Here is a 14636-nt window from a genome sequence, read left to right as displayed (position 1 = left end):
TATCAAAAAATGAAATCGGCCATAGACACTTAGGTGACAGGATATTACTCAACGGCTTCAGGGATACCGATGTTCATGCAGTGATCAATCTTGGTTCAGATCTAGACAACGATCACGTGACACAGAACTACGTCAGCGGTCGCGTCTGCTGCCTTTATCATGCCCGGTTTGGTGCGCCGCTGCCAGGCTTCCATCGCCTATTACTACACAGTCCTAGTAGTTGTACAATTGCACAGAAGACTCGCAGAGAGACAGCTACTGAACGAGACAATATCACGATCCCTTGCACATATTTGGAGACATCAAGTACTGTCCGCTTCGAAGACTCATAGCGATGGATCTGCCAAAATTCAACCAGCGTGAGAAGGCTTTGGAGGACGAGTATATCCGGCGCAAGGAGTATGTTGTCTCGGTGTCCAGGCTTGACATGTCCCCACGAAGCTGACCAGTGAATGCTATCTAGGGCTGAAAAATTCAAGCCTCAGACAACTCAACCGGGATCCTCGGGTACACAGGCTGGGAATACGGCGCAGAATGTAAGTATGTCTGGGGCGTGAAGGGTGTGAATCCATGCATTGACCGCGGCATGTAGGCTGAATCGAAGAAATGATGGGATGCATAGAGAGCATGCCTTCAAGCCTGATGGCGCGGTAACGAGTCAACTTGCTTTAGGGCAGTGTTCGCAGCCGGACATCAGTGCCGTCTTGCCTTACGGCCTGCCGTGCATGTCATTCATTGAACTCTTTGCCCGAGCACACAATGTACATACGGAACACGTTGTGACGGGCTTTTGAACTCTGTTGCGGCTTCTGCTTCTGTGTGCCGTCATTTTCAGGCAATATATCCAAACACACTGCCCCTAGACGCGATCCAGAAGTCTTTTACAATGTCATTCGTCTTGCGCCCGCCTCGAAGACTCTCAATCTGGGCTAGGAATCTGTTTCTCTGCTCGGGTGTCGTTGCCTTGATTGCTTTTTCGCTTAGTATGCCTGCCTCGGGTTTGACGGCTTCACGCAGCACCGCTTTGGTCAGCATGAGTTGCTTCTGGATAAACTTCTTCAATGGTTCTGTGATGCTGTCGATTTCGGAGCGAGCACATTCCCCTGCCAGCAGTCGTAGGACAAGTGTCAGCACGCGGGCCCCGAACTGGTGGAGGACGTTTCCAACTCGTTGCGTTACGCCTGGATCAAAGGCAGCCAGTGCGTCCGGAACGGTGAAATCGGCAAAAGCTGCAAAGAACAACGCCGCTGACCGGCGAGGCAGGGTGTCGGCCTCAGCCATCAGGACGAGTCCAATCTCAAAAGCTACTGCGGCTGTTCCTTCGCTGTCTTGCAAGGTGAACCAGACGGTGCCCCATTTGGACACGAGTCGAGCCAAGAAATCAAGTGAACTTGACGCAAAATTGTTATCCGGCAGTTGACGTGACTGCTGATATGCCGAGAGGACATGCTGCAGCCCGCTGCAGACGAGGTACACAAGCTTCTCCACAGCGGTCGACAGGCTTTCTGGGGATATCGAGGAAAGCAAGCTGGTTGCGCAAGTCAAGATGGTGTCAATAGCAGGGTTCTCGAGATGAACGAGATCGCACACCAAGGAGAGTGCCGTCAGGTCCGGCCACTTGAACGGAGAAGGATGTTCCTCGGTGAAGCCTGACTTGATAAAATCGCAGCATGCTTCGATGAACACATTATCCACGTACACCTGCATCTTCTTCAGAGTAGCCTCGTACAAGTTCAAAGCAGAGCGCTGCACCTGTGCGCCATGACCTTGGGTCCAAAAATCCTTTCGCCCCTGGTCCTGAGAAGGAGCTTCCAGGTCAACCGGCACATCATGTGGCGAGCGAAGGCCTTTCCCGATCCAGGCCAATGTTTGCATCACGTCAATACATCTCCTGACGAGTTCGTCACGCTCCAACTCGCCTTCTTCTTCAAGCGCTCCCAAGGTCCGGCCAACTGAAGCTATCAGTCGTGACAAAGGCTCAATTTTGAGCTCTTCATTCGGAAGAGCGTGAATGATTGCAGCAACAGCAGCGTAAATCCGATGGCGTTCAGCCTCGCCAAGGCCACCAATGGTCGCAAGGGATTCCATAAACTGCGGCAGACCTTCTCGGAGTATTGCTCGGTGCGAATCACACAAGCTATAAATGGCTCGCGACGCAGCAGACGCAGATGTCTGGAGATGTAACGACGAGAACAGAAAGTTGAGGACCACAACCAAGCTGTTCGGGTGGCGTTGCAAGTAGCCTTCATTTTCCGTGATAAAGCGGATACCAGTTTGACGTGCTCTGTCTGGGACAACAGGACCCGATTGCAGCAGTGTCGTCCAGGGCAAGCTCGAAAGCACTGTGGTTATGATGCCATCATATACCTCCGGATCGGACGACATGGTATCTGAAAACGCTGTAAGACTGAACGTGGCTGCTTCAAAGGTACTCCAATCTATCGAAGGGCCCTGGGACAAGATTTGATTGACAATTTCTTCAATCAGTCCAAAACCCAGGATGGTGAAAGCCGATTGAAGAAAATCCAGCACGTCGTACCGGAAGTCCTGGAACTTCAGGCGCTCATCCGTATCCCAGTCTTGTGTGTCGCTCGACATCTGCTCCACCGGGAGCCTGACCTTGAGTAGGCATGCTTGACATGCATCTGCGGCCAAGTTTCTGATAAAAGTCTCTATCTGCTCGTCATGCTTCTCCCAGTCGGAGGCACTCTCTACGAGCTCGCTGATCTTCTCGAGCGCAATTTGACAAACGGGATCTTCAATGACGGCGACACCATCACAGCGCAAGAGTCGTTGCAACGTCAGAAAAACGCCATCGTACAGACCTGTGCGGAGGAAGTCCGGTCTCGTAATATCGACTTGACTCATTATTGTCTCGAGCAGATCAACGTATAGAATCCCGTCGGGGTCAAAATCGCCCTGGAGCATTCGATCCAACAACTGCCCCACCTTCCTTGAAGTTGTTATACTCGCCGGGAAGTTTGGTATCGAGTCACGAAGCAGCTTTGGTGTAGATTGTTGTAGGGAAATCAGCATTTGGAGGACCAGTCCCGTGCATGAATCTTCCTCCAGCCAATTGCTAGCGGATGCAATGCATCCTCTGGCAACAGACTGAGTTTTTGATTCGCCCTCCGCAGGATCCTGGTGTTTTAGTAGACTGGCCCAGTACGGTATTGCCTGCACTATCAGTTGAAACAACTCATCCGGTTGGCCCTGCCGAGTATTTTGCTGCTCCGAGAACCGCGCCACACAGAGCCGAAATAGATGCCAGGCATCCGGACAGTTCGCGGATAGTCGGAACAACAGCTTGCTTTCATCCAAGGAGGTTTGAGGATGGTTACCCAGATCCTCTGCGACAATGGCAGCGATCATGAGAACGCCCTTGAGCTGCTGGTCTGAACACACCTTTGCGTGCTCCAACAATATTTGCATTTCAGGCACATCCCGCTCGGAGACATAACGTCCGCTCAGCAGACACGCCAGGACCTGCCTTAGTGGATAGCTCCAGCCCGAATCCTGTCTGACGAAGAGCGCGGCTAGTGTCGAACATAGCTTTCGGAGCACAAAGTTCGAATCGGGCAGAATGACAAGCCGGATGTAGTTGCTGACCAGGGCTTCGAGGAGGTAGTTCCTCATCGCCTCATCCTTGCCCAGATCATCATGGTCCCTTGTCTATAGTCAGCACAAGGTTTGGTGAGAACAGTCTTGGATGCCTCACCAATCAGCATTGATCTTGATCGTTAAGGTCAGGGCGCCGTAAAAGCGTAGATTGGCCTCTTCACTCTGCAAAAGGTCGAGCCCAAGCTGCCAAGCAGCCTTCTCTCGCTGGAGTCTTTGAATTTGCCTCTGGATCTCATTGATGCGTTCCGGGGCGGACTGATTGCTTGGGTCATTGAGTTCTCTGACCAGTTCTTCCATCGTAGCGTTCAAAACAGTTGTTTAGGAGCATGATCTGGCCCACAGAGTTTAGAAAATCACCACTGGCTCAGACACCAACTTGTATATGTGGGCCGATCTAAGGTCGTCGCATCACACTCCGCGAAGGGTCCTTCGCGAGTGCTCCGTGTAAATATTGAGGTATCATCTGACTCGTCTGGACCAGACGTCTAGACTCCTGCTGTTCCAGCCATGATTCAAAGTGCGCCAGCGGTACAAATTGGAGGACCGAGGCGTTGCAGAAAATGCGTGAATGAAATGTAGATCGGTACCTGGGCTGGTTCATTTCCTCTCCAGGCAAATCAGCTTGCCGCTTCACAGGACCTCATGTGAGCAGGCTGGACCCTGAGGCGGCGCCTGGTGATGACTAAGCCAACCGGGCTGACTCCCAACATCTTCAAGTTCTCTCAACTTCGGACATTTCGATTTTACAAGCTTTTTGTGCATAAGATTGATTGTGCGTTCTCGGCTTCCTGATCTTGCTCATGCCGCATATGACTCACCCTGTGTTCTGCTACCACTCCAGGCATGGTCTGTAGCATTAGACATCTATAAACGGCAATCAAATGTTTCACAACGAAGCATCGCAAACCCTGAATGCCTTGGAGCCGAAAGTCGATGTTCTTACTAGCCAATGAAAACGCTCCGTTTCCGAGCCCGCGAATGGCCGGATAGCAGCAGTACCTGGCGTATGACTCTGGACAGTGGAGACATTGGCGGGGTGTGCCACTCGAAGTCAACCTACGCTCATCTCTGTGATCTTGCTGTGGACAATGCTCAAAGGCTTGACAACCTTATATAAAGACTGCATGCAGGTGAGTTGGAACGAAGAGCGAAGGGAAGTTCGTCAATTCACTTATCTTCCGCTTTTCCCATACTTTTTATCTCCGTTCAACTGGATACTCATTGAGTGTTTACCTCCATCATGACCGACAACATCGAAACTGCCTATCAGAAGGCTATCGACGACGGGAAGATCAACGGAGCTGTCATTTGTGCTACCGATGCAGAGGGCCGCTTCGTATACAACAAGGCACTAGGAGAGCGGACATTGCTGTCCGGGGAGAAACGTCCGCAGCGGCTTGACGACGTGCTGTACTTGGCCTCAGCCACGAAGCTTATCACCACCATCGCTGCCCTTCAGTGCGTAGAGGACGGTTTGCTGACTCTAACTGGCGATTTGTCCTCCGTTGCTCCCGAGCTCGCCGCCAAACAAGTCATCACAGGCTTTTCTGACGATGGCGAGACTCCTTTGCTTGAGCCGGCGAAAAGGCCCATTACGCTCGAGATGTTGCTTACGCACAGTGCCGGCGTCAGCTACTTCTTCATGAACCCGCTCCTCGCCCGATGGCGGGAGAAGTTCGATCATCCGCAGGAAGGTATACGCAGGCCTGTAGAGGAAGCGTTCAGAGAGCCGCTCGCTTATCAACCTGGCGAAGGTTGGATGTATGGCACAGGGCTCGACTGGGCCGGCCGCATTGTGGAGAGGGTGACTGGTCTCACGCTAGGCGAGCGAATGCAGCAGCGCATATTCGACCCGCTCGGCATCGATGCTGCCCAGTTCCATCCCGTTACGAGAGAGGACTTGCGCGCCCGTATGGTCGATCTGAACCCGCAGGACCCGGAAGGTCTTGGTATCGCGGTACTAGGCGGGTCGGCCGACATGAACAAACGCTCTGACGGAGCGTTCGGCGGCCATGGCCTGTTCATGACCGGCGCAGATTACGCCAAAGTGCTGCACTCTCTCCTGGCAAATGATGGCAGGCTACTTTCACCAGCCACGGTTGAAGACATGTTCACGCATCACTTGAGTCCCGAGTCCACGGCTGCGCACCAGGCCGCGCTGGCAAGCCCTATGGGTGTGTTCTTCCGGTGTGGTGTGGATCCTGCAACGAAGGCTGGCCACGGCTTGGGCGGCTTGTTGACGCTGCAGGATGTCGAAGGCTGGTATGGTGAGCGCACGTTGACTTGGGGCGGCGGTCTCACGCTGACCTGGTTCATCGATCGCAAAAATGGCCTGTGTGGCGTTGGCGCTGTTCAAGCATCGCTACCGATTGATGCCGGGAGCATAGAGGCCTTGAAGCAGACTTTCCGGCACGATATCTACCGCAAGCATGCCGCGTGGAAGCAGTAGCAGCAGCCCGCAGAGTGAGCAATATAATGGAAGTCCTTCAGGGCTGAATTTCAAACCAGTTACCCGGGGAGCCGATAACCGATAATGCTGTAGAAATAGGCACTTTGTGGCTACAGGCTCTGGTGTTTGTTAGGCCCTGGAACCCACAGCGACACTCTGCTACTCTGCATGATGATAATTTTTCAGTGGCTTGCAATGCAAGGGGGCCGAAACACCACTGTCGCAGTGGCGGCATCAAGGAAGGTACCGGTTGGTTGATCGTTTACAAAAATGTTGTAGACCCACAAGCCCGGGCTCCCTAGGCCGGCCACTGCAGCCCGTTGGACGGCAGACAGGCCTGAACTAAGCGGCTCCACCACTCGTAAATCTTAAGTACATAGATAAATTATGGAAAAATACTTGTCACATTTCACAGCAAATCATAGCTCCCATAGTGAAGGGGTTATCACGGCTGCCTTCCAAGCAGCAGACTCGGGTTCAAGTCCCGATGGGTGCATTCACTTTTTTGACTTTGGTCACAATTTATTCTTTTTGCACTTTTTCCGTTGGTAGTAACGAGTTCAGAATTATTTACTTGTGTCCCATAGAATGATTATAGACTCTGCCAGAATGATACGTATAGAGTCTGCATACTCGGCACAGGCCGGGTTTCTCTTTGCTGGTCACTTCAACAAGAATGCCATCGTTATTCGAGGTTCTAGAGGCTCTACTATGACATTGATCATGCAAGTCTTCAGCTTTGCTGATATCCTGGTATATCCTCCTCTGTGCTCCACTTATACTTACTGCCCGGATGGTCAGGAAGCAGCCGGGGCGTGCCAAAGAATTGTTCTCGCGTGGTGGCGCCCTCTTTGTCGACCCCTTTACGGAAAATCCCTCTCTTCCTGAGTTCTGGCAGCAGGAATTCAGCGATATCCTCAAATGATCCTGGGTTTGTGACATGAGAGAGATTGAATCCGTCCACATCAGCGACTTCGACCCAGCGCTCTAGCTCATCGGCAACTGTGGTGGGCGATCCCACGATCTTCGCATTCATGCCACCCAGCAGTAGATAATCCGCGATGCGGGCTTTGTTCCACTTGAGATTTTCCCTTCCCGGCACTGTGTCCGCCCAGCCATTGACGATGGATTGGATCATCGGCATCTTGACAAAACGGAAATCTTCATCATCCGAGTACGTAGACAGATCCACACCGGTCCATCCGCCAAAAAGAGCGAGTGCGCCTTCTCGGTCGCCGTACGACAGATACTCCTCATGCTTTGCTCTGGCGGCCTCGTCGGTTTCTGCCACGATAACACACATGCTCGCAATGATTTTAACATTGTACGGGTCACGACCGGCCTCCTTGGCCAGTTGACGGATGGCATCGACAGAAGGGCGTAGCTTTTCGGGCAGCTGGGCCCCTGCAAAGATCACTTCGGCGTGCTTGGCACCAAATTGTCGACCAGTCTTGGAAGTCCCTGCTTGGAAAAGGAACGGCGTGCGCTGTGGAGAAGGCTCGCAAATGTGAGGCCCGGGAACCTTAAAGTGTTTACCTTGGTGGTCAATCTGTCGTACACGCTCAGGCACCGCATAGACGCCAGTCTCCCGGTCCTCCACCACCGCGTCATCGCGCCAGCTTCCCTCCCAGAGCTTATACAATACTTCCATGTACTCCTCTGCGATCTCGTAACGGACATCATGATCGATCTGCTCAGTGAGGCCGAAATTGCGTGCGGCGCTGTCAAGGTAAGAAGTCACAATATTCCATGCCACCCGGCCGTTGCTGAGGTGATCTACTGTAGAGAACCGCCGGGCAAGAGAGTATGGTTGTTCATAGGTTGTGCTCGCGGTAATGCCAAATGTGAGATTCTTGGTTACCGCTGCCATAGCCGGGACCAGGTATAGCGGGTCGTTGACTGGGAATTGAGCACCAGCGCGAAGCGCCGGGCCCGTGTTGGCCGGGCCTTTGTAGACTGGCCCAACATCAGCATGACCGTGAACACGGGATGAGCGTCTGGTGTGCAGGTTGAGAGGGCTAGCACCCTCTGGTCATGACTGACACACAAGGCTGTGGTTAGACCTACCGTCATAGCAACCGAGGACGTCGGCAAGAAACAGAGAATGAAAGCCCGCCTTATCCAGCAACTGGGCAAGATCTGTCCAAAACTCGAGCTTCTTGTACTTGTCCGTTTGATTGCGAGGGTGCCGCCATAGTCCGGGAGACAGATGGCCAGGAGTGTTCATGGCAAATGCATTGAGAATGAGTTGCTTCTTTGGCCGACCGCCCGCCAAGCCGTTCGTCTTGGCGGTTTCCGACGACAATGAACCCATCTTGAAACAGTGATGATATTGTATCGACACCAAATCCTGAGTATGAATGTTTGTCTTATATTTTGGCACCGCGAGTACTTGAATCGCCTCGATGGGTATGTCCAGCTTCGACCATTGTTGTTGTGGTCGTGCTCGTTGAGCCTACATTACACGCCTTGAGTTGGGCCAGCGTTGGTCGCGTACGTTATCACGCAATCATGTCAGAGAGCACGCAATGAGCCCAACTTGGATGTCGCCATGTCTCGTCTCTCCCCGAGGTTCGCAGCGGAACCACTATGGTGGAGAATACAGTTGGTTTTGGGCTTGAGCACGTCTTCAGCGTACTCTTCATGTGGGTGCAGAACATTCCCAAGTCTCGGGGCAAAGATTGCCAGTAGACTACATCTATTTGCACCCTTTCCAGCAATCACATAATATGGAGATCCACCATTTTGGTAAGGCCCCTGATGCCATTTGGACCCGCGAGCACACCATAGATAACCCCTCCAATACCGGTCGATCTGCGTATTGGCATTGGCGATGGAGTCCAGGCTAGACGGGGAAATGCAGAATACGCGGTTGCTGTCATTACAATCAAGGGGATATTCGATACAAACAGAGCCGACCCACGGCAATGGTCCCCGATACCCCTGTCTATTGATGATTGGAAGTATCTTCCTTTGACCAGGAGCCTTGGATATCAATCTTCAGCTTTTTTTTCTAATCCTTCTTTGGCCTGATATCAAACACGTCCTCAACAACATGGGCTTCTTGCATCTATTCAGCTCGCTGGGCATCTCAAGTCCTCCTAAAGAATTGGGTGTCCCTATTTTGTGCCAGGATCCTGAAAAGGTCCCGGCGCGGCCGTCTAAGGTTGCCCCTCACCAACGTGTACTGCTGCTTCGGGGCCCGAGGCAACCATATGAGGAAGTTTCAGATCACCCAACACCTTCACTTGATGGTAATCGGGAATTTTTGGTTCGGAATTTAGTTATTGGGCTGAACCCAATCGATTGGAAGGCACCGTAAGCACGACCGCGCTTTCACACATGGAAGCTTGCATCTAACATACGCTCTTCGCCGTCCAGAGATTTCAATTTCGGTATCCCAGAGTTGCCCTATATATCGGGCCGGGAGCTGGTAGGAGAAGTTGCAATCACCCCAAAACGAAAGTCACGGTTCAGACCTGGAGACAAGGTCATTGTCATCTCAACGGACTACCGGGACCTTCGCAAAGCGGCTTATCAGGAGTATGTCGTCGCCACTGATTTCAATGCCGCTCGGCTTCCCCCAAGAGTCTCCCCGGAAGCCGGGTCTGCCTTAGGCGTTGCCTTTGTGGCTGCAGCCCTCTGCCTTGGTATTTGCGCGGGGCTTGACTTCTCCAGCATCGCAAATGGCCCGGATCTGTTATCCCTGGTGAGAGGTATCGACCCCGAGAGGTTACCAGAGGATATCAGGGCTGAATGTTCAAATGGTATCGACCGAGAGTCGCGGGCCAAAGAGGGCGATTGGCTTGCCATTTGGGGAGGCTCGTCCACAAGCGCCTACATGATAAACCAGATAGCACGACTGGCTGGCCTCAGGACTATCAGCGTTGTCGACGTGCGGAAACATGCCGTCAAGCTGTCGGCGAACGACATTACGAGACCGGATATCGTGGTGGACAACCATGACCCTCATCGAGCAATTGAGATTGTCAGATCCGCCACTGGAAAGCGACTTCGGTTTGCTGTCGATACAGTGGGACGGGAAACCGCAACGCATTTATTGGAATGTCTGCAGCAGCATTATGCCAATGAAGACGACCCACCCTCCGCCACAGAATCAACACCTCAACCTGCACATTTAATCGGCCTAACGGGACTACCCAAGAGCTCCCCTCCTTCGAACGTCACTTTCCACAATGTACCTATCAAACTTTTCCACGAGGTGCCCGAGGTGGGCGAGAGCATGATGCTGTGGTTGGAACGGTTATTAGCGACAGGGCTCCTGGTGCCACCTAACATTTTGGGTGTCGAAGAAGGATTCAGTTCGGTCAACCGGGCATTGGACAGCATGAGAAGGGGTGAGGTGAGTGGGGGAAGGCTGGTTGTCAAGATTCCTTAGATGTCGTTAGAACTAGACGCATTTCGTTCGCGGTGTTCGGTGTTCAGGAATAGTAAACCGCAAAAGATAGATTCTAGATTGGGCCTTAGGCTGGTCATGACTTGTCCCACTGGCATGGAATCACATATCTTGAACAACAGCCTTGCATCAATACCCAGATACCTTATCGACAACCACTGCAATCACGTGCAGTCCACGTGACGCCTCCAGCAGCGGCCAGACTCGTCTCAGCAGCATCAACTTGAGGGTGTCGACAAAACTGGCAGACACTGTCGGCATCGTCCTTTGCCTTTGGCTAAACAAACAATGCCAACACTGAAGCTGTCACTGCCCAAAAGGGCAGGCATTTCCTCAGCTGTTGTGCACTGCTCCCTGATACTCAATGGCTGCAGCGGTGGCTGGCCCTTCTCATACTCGACCACAGTGTACGGACTTGTGGTATGGAGTACCAAGATTTCCACTGTTGCTGAACATCGAACTTCCTCTTCCCGCTACTGCCGCTCAAATGAGGTTCGGCATAGCAGGTCACCTGGATCACTGGGCAAGGCACTGAACAATAGCTGCGAGTGCCTGGAGTCAAAGCCCCGGCGTGGAAGCGTGCCTTGCTCCTCGTCTCATTGTACACGGAGGTAAACAGAAACTCAACCACGCATTTCTGTAACAAGAAGCGGACAAACCCAACATCGCCACCCCCGCGAGCATCCAGATCAGTGCTGCCACGACGGTAAATGTACCGGTTGCAAGAGGCAGAAGGGGCCTCGCAGCAGGAGGGTCCGATCTGTTCCATATCAGATCCCTGATAGACCTCTGTTCCAGCCCACTTTACTGCCTTTACCTCCAGATGTCGTGGCTTGTTTGCCACACGTCGTTCTCCGGGCGTGCAGTGGTGTCTTCAGAGACACGCCAGCGTGCGGACGAGGCCATAGGTAATGTCGATACAGATTGTGTAATTACGGGTTGGGTTGGTGTCATTTAAAAAAAGGGCTCCATTCCTCTCATCAACACTGGCCGCTTGATCGAGCACGCCATCTCGACCGCCGCATCAGCACTGTCTTGACTTCTAACAACTGGATCTTGTCCACCAATACCAGTGTTCAATCTTCGCACCGAGCCAGCCGGCTTCTTCTTATGGTACAAGATTGCACTAGCCGGCTGGTTATCGTGGTGGGGGAAAAATAGCCACGAGGCTACCACGCACGCCATCTCGGAAGAAGCGCATCAAGGGTGTCTTGACCGAGACCTGTCTGGTCCGAGACCCTAGCAATAATGACCTCCAGGTCCAGGGGGCGAGACCGTTGCCCCAAAAATTTTATGGACATACATCGAGGGACGTGGAGGATTTTTGAGAACCCCATAAAGTCTCAGCTGCTCCCTGGCACAGGAGCTTTGTTGCCTCACTTCTTGGAAAGCGAGAAGTCTTGCAAACTGTAGGGGTCGTCGTCGACAACATCATCTTCAACTTAATCCCGGACGTCCAACAAACCTGCTCTCAACCATGTCGGCCGACCACACCCTCGACTCCAAAGCCGAGGAGGGCGGGATCACCACGCAGCACACTGCCGTGTCGTCGTCGTCCTCGCTGACGGACCGAGAGGCGTTCCTTTCGTCCTTCAGTGCGGAGGAAGACAAGAAGATTATGCGCAAGGTCGACAAGCGGTTCCTCCTCCTCATCGGCTTGATGTACGTGCTGAAGAACGTCGACTACATTAACGCGGCTACCGTCAAGGTTTTGCAAGTCAACCAACCGCGCAACGTCTTGATCGAGTTGAACATGACAGCGGATCAATACAATTGGGTTCAATCCATTTATTTTGTAAGTTCATGTCTGGGCGTTACCGGGGCAAAGGCGTTTGTCATGCTCTGGAAAATCACTAACCGTTGTTCCAGATCGCCTACATTGTGTTTGAAGTACCCTCGAATCTCCTGCTGAAGAAGATGAGTCCTCGAAACTGGCAGTCTCGAATCATTGCGTCGTGGGGACTGGTAAGACATTGACCAATTCTTCCGCCCACTGCATGTTGCTAAATCTCTTTTTACAATAGGTTCTCGCTTGCCACGCCGCGGTACGCAACAAGGAGGGTCTGTATGCTTGTCGTTTCTTCCTTGGAATGATGGAAGCCGGTCTATTTCCTGGGTTGGCAGCCCAGTTGTGTTCCTGGTAGGCGCCGCCAGTCTTCACGCGCATGCCCGTCAATTAACAGCTTGCAGGTACCGAAGTGACGAGATGGGCAAGCCAATCATGTGGATGTTTGGCTTCCAAAACTGCGCCGGTATCATTGGTTCTATTGTCGCCTACGGAATCTCGTACATGAACGGCCTTGGAGGTCTCAGCGCATGGCAGTGGTGAGTTATTCCGCTTCCTTGTCCGTTCACACCAGAACTGACCCCAATCCACAGGGTCTACCTCCTCGAAGGTCTATACACTATCCTCTTTGCCGGCGTCGTGTATCTCGTGCTCCCCGACTATCCCAAGTCCAAACGGTCCGCGAAGTGGCTCACGCCACGAGAACAAGAGTACATTGAACTTCGGCTGACGGACAATGCTCCCCGGACGGACGACCCGGCCTTCAACCTGTCGGAGGTGATTGCCTCCCTCAAAGATCCTCGAACATACTCGTTTTGCCTGGCGCAAATCCTGATGAACCTGGGCGGCTACGGTCTACAATGGCAGCTGCCGACCGTCACCACCAACCTGGGCTTCGCAGGGCTGCCCCGAAACCAACTTCTCAACATCCCCCCTGCGGCCGCCAGTGTTCTGGCAATCATCTTTGCCGGCTGGTTCCTCAAGCGAGCGTACTTGACCCGACCGGAATTCAGCATGTTCATCTGCGCCGGGGCGTTTGCCTTCTTCCTGGTCCTCTGCGTCCATGTCGGCAGAACGGCAACCTATATTGCATGTATCTTCGGCACCATGTTCTACTCTGTCTACTTTATTCCCTTCTGGGCTTGTAAGTGTTCAAGATCTGACTCTATTGCGAAGAAGAACTCGTCCTAACATTTGCCTTTTTTCTAGGGCGATCTGCCACTCTCAAGGGCACAACCGGCGCCGCGTTCACGTTGGCCTTTCAATCTTGCATTGGTCAGGTAGGCGGGGTCGTCGGGCCGCAACTGTTCCAGTCAAAATACGCACACAACGGCTACAAGGTCTCGTTTGCCATTTGTGCGGCCGCCATCGGTCTTAGTTGGCTTGCAACCTGTTGGACCTGGTATTTGACCAGGAAGAACGAGAACGACATCCAGCGAGTCCGGAAGCTGCGCATCAAGGCGGCCAAGGAAGGCGGCGTCTTTGCCGGCGAGGACGTCAAGTTGTGATTTTGATTTAAACCCAGCAAACCAAACAAAAAAGTCTTATTGCTGTTATGCTGAAGAATGTGTTCGTTCCGGATGGGAAAGAGGCAGCAGGCAGGGTTTGGTCGACCGGATGCCACAAAAGCACGGCCCTATAAAAAGTTATACCCAGATAGAGAGGAAAAGTTTCAACTCAGCCTGTGAACTGTGCTGAGTATTCGTGAATACTCCCATGTTAGATCTCCTCTAATTAGGTCTTTATCCCCTCTTGACTTTCCCCAATCGTTTGATTAAGTATCCAAAGATTGTCCCCAATACGGGCACTTAGGTGATGCGTAGGTATCACACCATCATTAGGCCATCCTTCACCACGGTACAGTATATTGTTCAAGTTTGTGTTCGAATCCACCCTTCCCAAGTAGTAAGGCCTTCCTTCGTTCCATGTCCCCCAACACATCCAGTGGTCTCCATTCGGTCCTGAGTTCTGTATTACATATCTTCTGATTTGACGGCCTCACACCTTGTAGATACCAAGTCCCGGACCAGCGCCATTCGCTATTTAGTCCATTAGAGCCCATCAGGACCTAGTTAGTAGCAATCATCTATGCTTGTAATGATTGAGCATCGTTTGGCCCCAGGTCCAGCATGAGATGAATGGGAATCGGATAGAGCTGTGTCCTCTGGCTCTGAACCGAGAAAGCGAGCTATATTCTTCAAAAATTCCATTCACTGCATTGTGCAGACTCGCACCTGAAAGGCTGGAGCTTGAAAGTCCATCCGTACCTAGAGTAGTAAGACAAGTACTTTCCAGTTCAACTTATCCTTCAACTTTCCGCTCAATAAGTACCTTCGAAGCATACGACCAAGATAAGTAACACA

At 52.4% G+C, this 14636-nt stretch overlaps 7 protein-coding genes across 7 annotated transcripts; 4 read left to right on the top strand and 3 right to left on the bottom strand.

Annotated features, from left to right (window-relative positions):
* Positions 1-37: 37 nt before the first annotated feature.
* On the bottom strand, positions 38-6286 carry HMPREF1120_04735 (uncharacterized protein). The gene is made up of 2 exons (XM_009158873.1): positions 3719-6286; positions 38-3667 (listed from the first exon to the last, which is right to left on the bottom strand). The coding sequence occupies exons 1-2, from the start codon at positions 3916-3918 to the stop codon at positions 832-834; spliced, it is 3036 nt and encodes a 1011-aa protein (XP_009157121.1). The 5' UTR covers positions 3919-6286; the 3' UTR covers positions 38-831.
* Positions 335-610, top strand: HMPREF1120_04736 (uncharacterized protein; the record flags this gene model as incomplete). Its single annotated transcript, XM_009158874.1, has 3 exons — positions 335-399; positions 464-536; positions 593-610. 3 exons carry the CDS (start codon positions 335-337, stop codon positions 608-610), a joined length of 156 nt encoding a protein of 51 aa, XP_009157122.1.
* On the top strand, positions 4358-6309 carry HMPREF1120_04734 (beta-lactamase). Its single transcript, XM_009158872.1, has one exon. It carries the CDS (start codon positions 4862-4864, stop codon positions 6068-6070), a length of 1209 nt encoding a protein of 402 aa, XP_009157120.1. The 5' UTR covers positions 4358-4861; the 3' UTR covers positions 6071-6309.
* A 294-nt stretch (positions 6310-6603) lies between these two features.
* On the bottom strand, positions 6604-8742 carry HMPREF1120_04733 (alkanesulfonate monooxygenase). The gene is made up of 2 exons (XM_009158871.1): positions 8138-8742; positions 6604-8026 (listed from the first exon to the last, which is right to left on the bottom strand). The coding sequence occupies exons 1-2, from the start codon at positions 8382-8384 to the stop codon at positions 6804-6806; spliced, it is 1470 nt and encodes a 489-aa protein (XP_009157119.1). The 5' UTR covers positions 8385-8742; the 3' UTR covers positions 6604-6803.
* HMPREF1120_04732 (oxidoreductase, zinc-binding dehydrogenase) lies at positions 8422-10638 on the top strand. The gene is made up of 2 exons (XM_009158870.1): positions 8422-9388; positions 9452-10638. The coding sequence occupies exons 1-2, from the start codon at positions 9126-9128 to the stop codon at positions 10467-10469; spliced, it is 1281 nt and encodes a 426-aa protein (XP_009157118.1). The 5' UTR covers positions 8422-9125; the 3' UTR covers positions 10470-10638.
* Positions 9069-11396, bottom strand: HMPREF1120_04731 (uncharacterized protein). The gene has a single exon (XM_009158869.1). The coding sequence runs from the start codon at positions 11254-11256 to the stop codon at positions 10849-10851; it is 408 nt and encodes a 135-aa protein (XP_009157117.1). The 5' UTR covers positions 11257-11396; the 3' UTR covers positions 9069-10848.
* On the top strand, positions 10729-14023 carry HMPREF1120_04730 (MFS transporter, ACS family, allantoate permease). The gene is made up of 6 exons (XM_009158868.1): positions 10729-12282; positions 12357-12452; positions 12512-12627; positions 12678-12812; positions 12867-13417; positions 13483-14023. Exons 1-6 carry the CDS (start codon positions 11965-11967, stop codon positions 13779-13781), a joined length of 1515 nt encoding a protein of 504 aa, XP_009157116.1. The 5' UTR covers positions 10729-11964; the 3' UTR covers positions 13782-14023.
* The last annotated feature ends 613 nt before the right edge of the window (positions 14024-14636 follow it).

The sequence above is a fragment of the Exophiala dermatitidis genome (genome assembly GCF_000230625.1).
Source record: "Exophiala dermatitidis NIH/UT8656 unplaced genomic scaffold supercont1.4, whole genome shotgun sequence".
NCBI lineage: Eukaryota > Fungi > Ascomycota > Eurotiomycetes > Chaetothyriales > Herpotrichiellaceae > Exophiala > Exophiala dermatitidis.
The sequence above is the reverse complement of the archived record's forward strand: the minus strand, read 5'-3'. Positions and strand labels throughout refer to the sequence as shown.

Coding starts and splice junctions, on each gene's coding strand:
- HMPREF1120_04735 (XM_009158873.1), bottom strand. CDS start 3,918: ATGGAAGAACTGGTCAGAGAACTCAATGACCCAAGCAATCAGTCCGCC. Junction 3,668..3,718: donor ATCAAGATCAATGCTGATTG/GTGAGGCATCCA, acceptor ACTATAGACAAG/GGACCATGATGATCTGGGCA.
- HMPREF1120_04730 (XM_009158868.1), top strand. CDS start 11,965: ATGTCGGCCGACCACACCCTCGACTCCAAAGCCGAGGAGGGCGGGATC. Junction 12,283..12,356: donor GGGTTCAATCCATTTATTTT/GTAAGTTCATGT, acceptor CCGTTGTTCCAG/ATCGCCTACATTGTGTTTGA. Junction 12,813..12,866: donor GGTCTCAGCGCATGGCAGTG/GTGAGTTATTCC, acceptor CCCAATCCACAG/GGTCTACCTCCTCGAAGGTC.
- HMPREF1120_04734 (XM_009158872.1), top strand. CDS start 4,862: ATGACCGACAACATCGAAACTGCCTATCAGAAGGCTATCGACGACGGG.
- HMPREF1120_04733 (XM_009158871.1), bottom strand. CDS start 8,384: ATGGGTTCATTGTCGTCGGAAACCGCCAAGACGAACGGCTTGGCGGGC. Junction 8,027..8,137: donor CGTCCTCGGTTGCTATGACG/GTAGGTCTAACC, acceptor ATGTTGGGCCAG/TCTACAAAGGCCCGGCCAAC.
- HMPREF1120_04731 (XM_009158869.1), bottom strand. CDS start 11,256: ATGGAACAGATCGGACCCTCCTGCTGCGAGGCCCCTTCTGCCTCTTGC.
- HMPREF1120_04732 (XM_009158870.1), top strand. CDS start 9,126: ATGGGCTTCTTGCATCTATTCAGCTCGCTGGGCATCTCAAGTCCTCCT. Junction 9,389..9,451: donor CCAATCGATTGGAAGGCACC/GTAAGCACGACC, acceptor TTCGCCGTCCAG/AGATTTCAATTTCGGTATCC.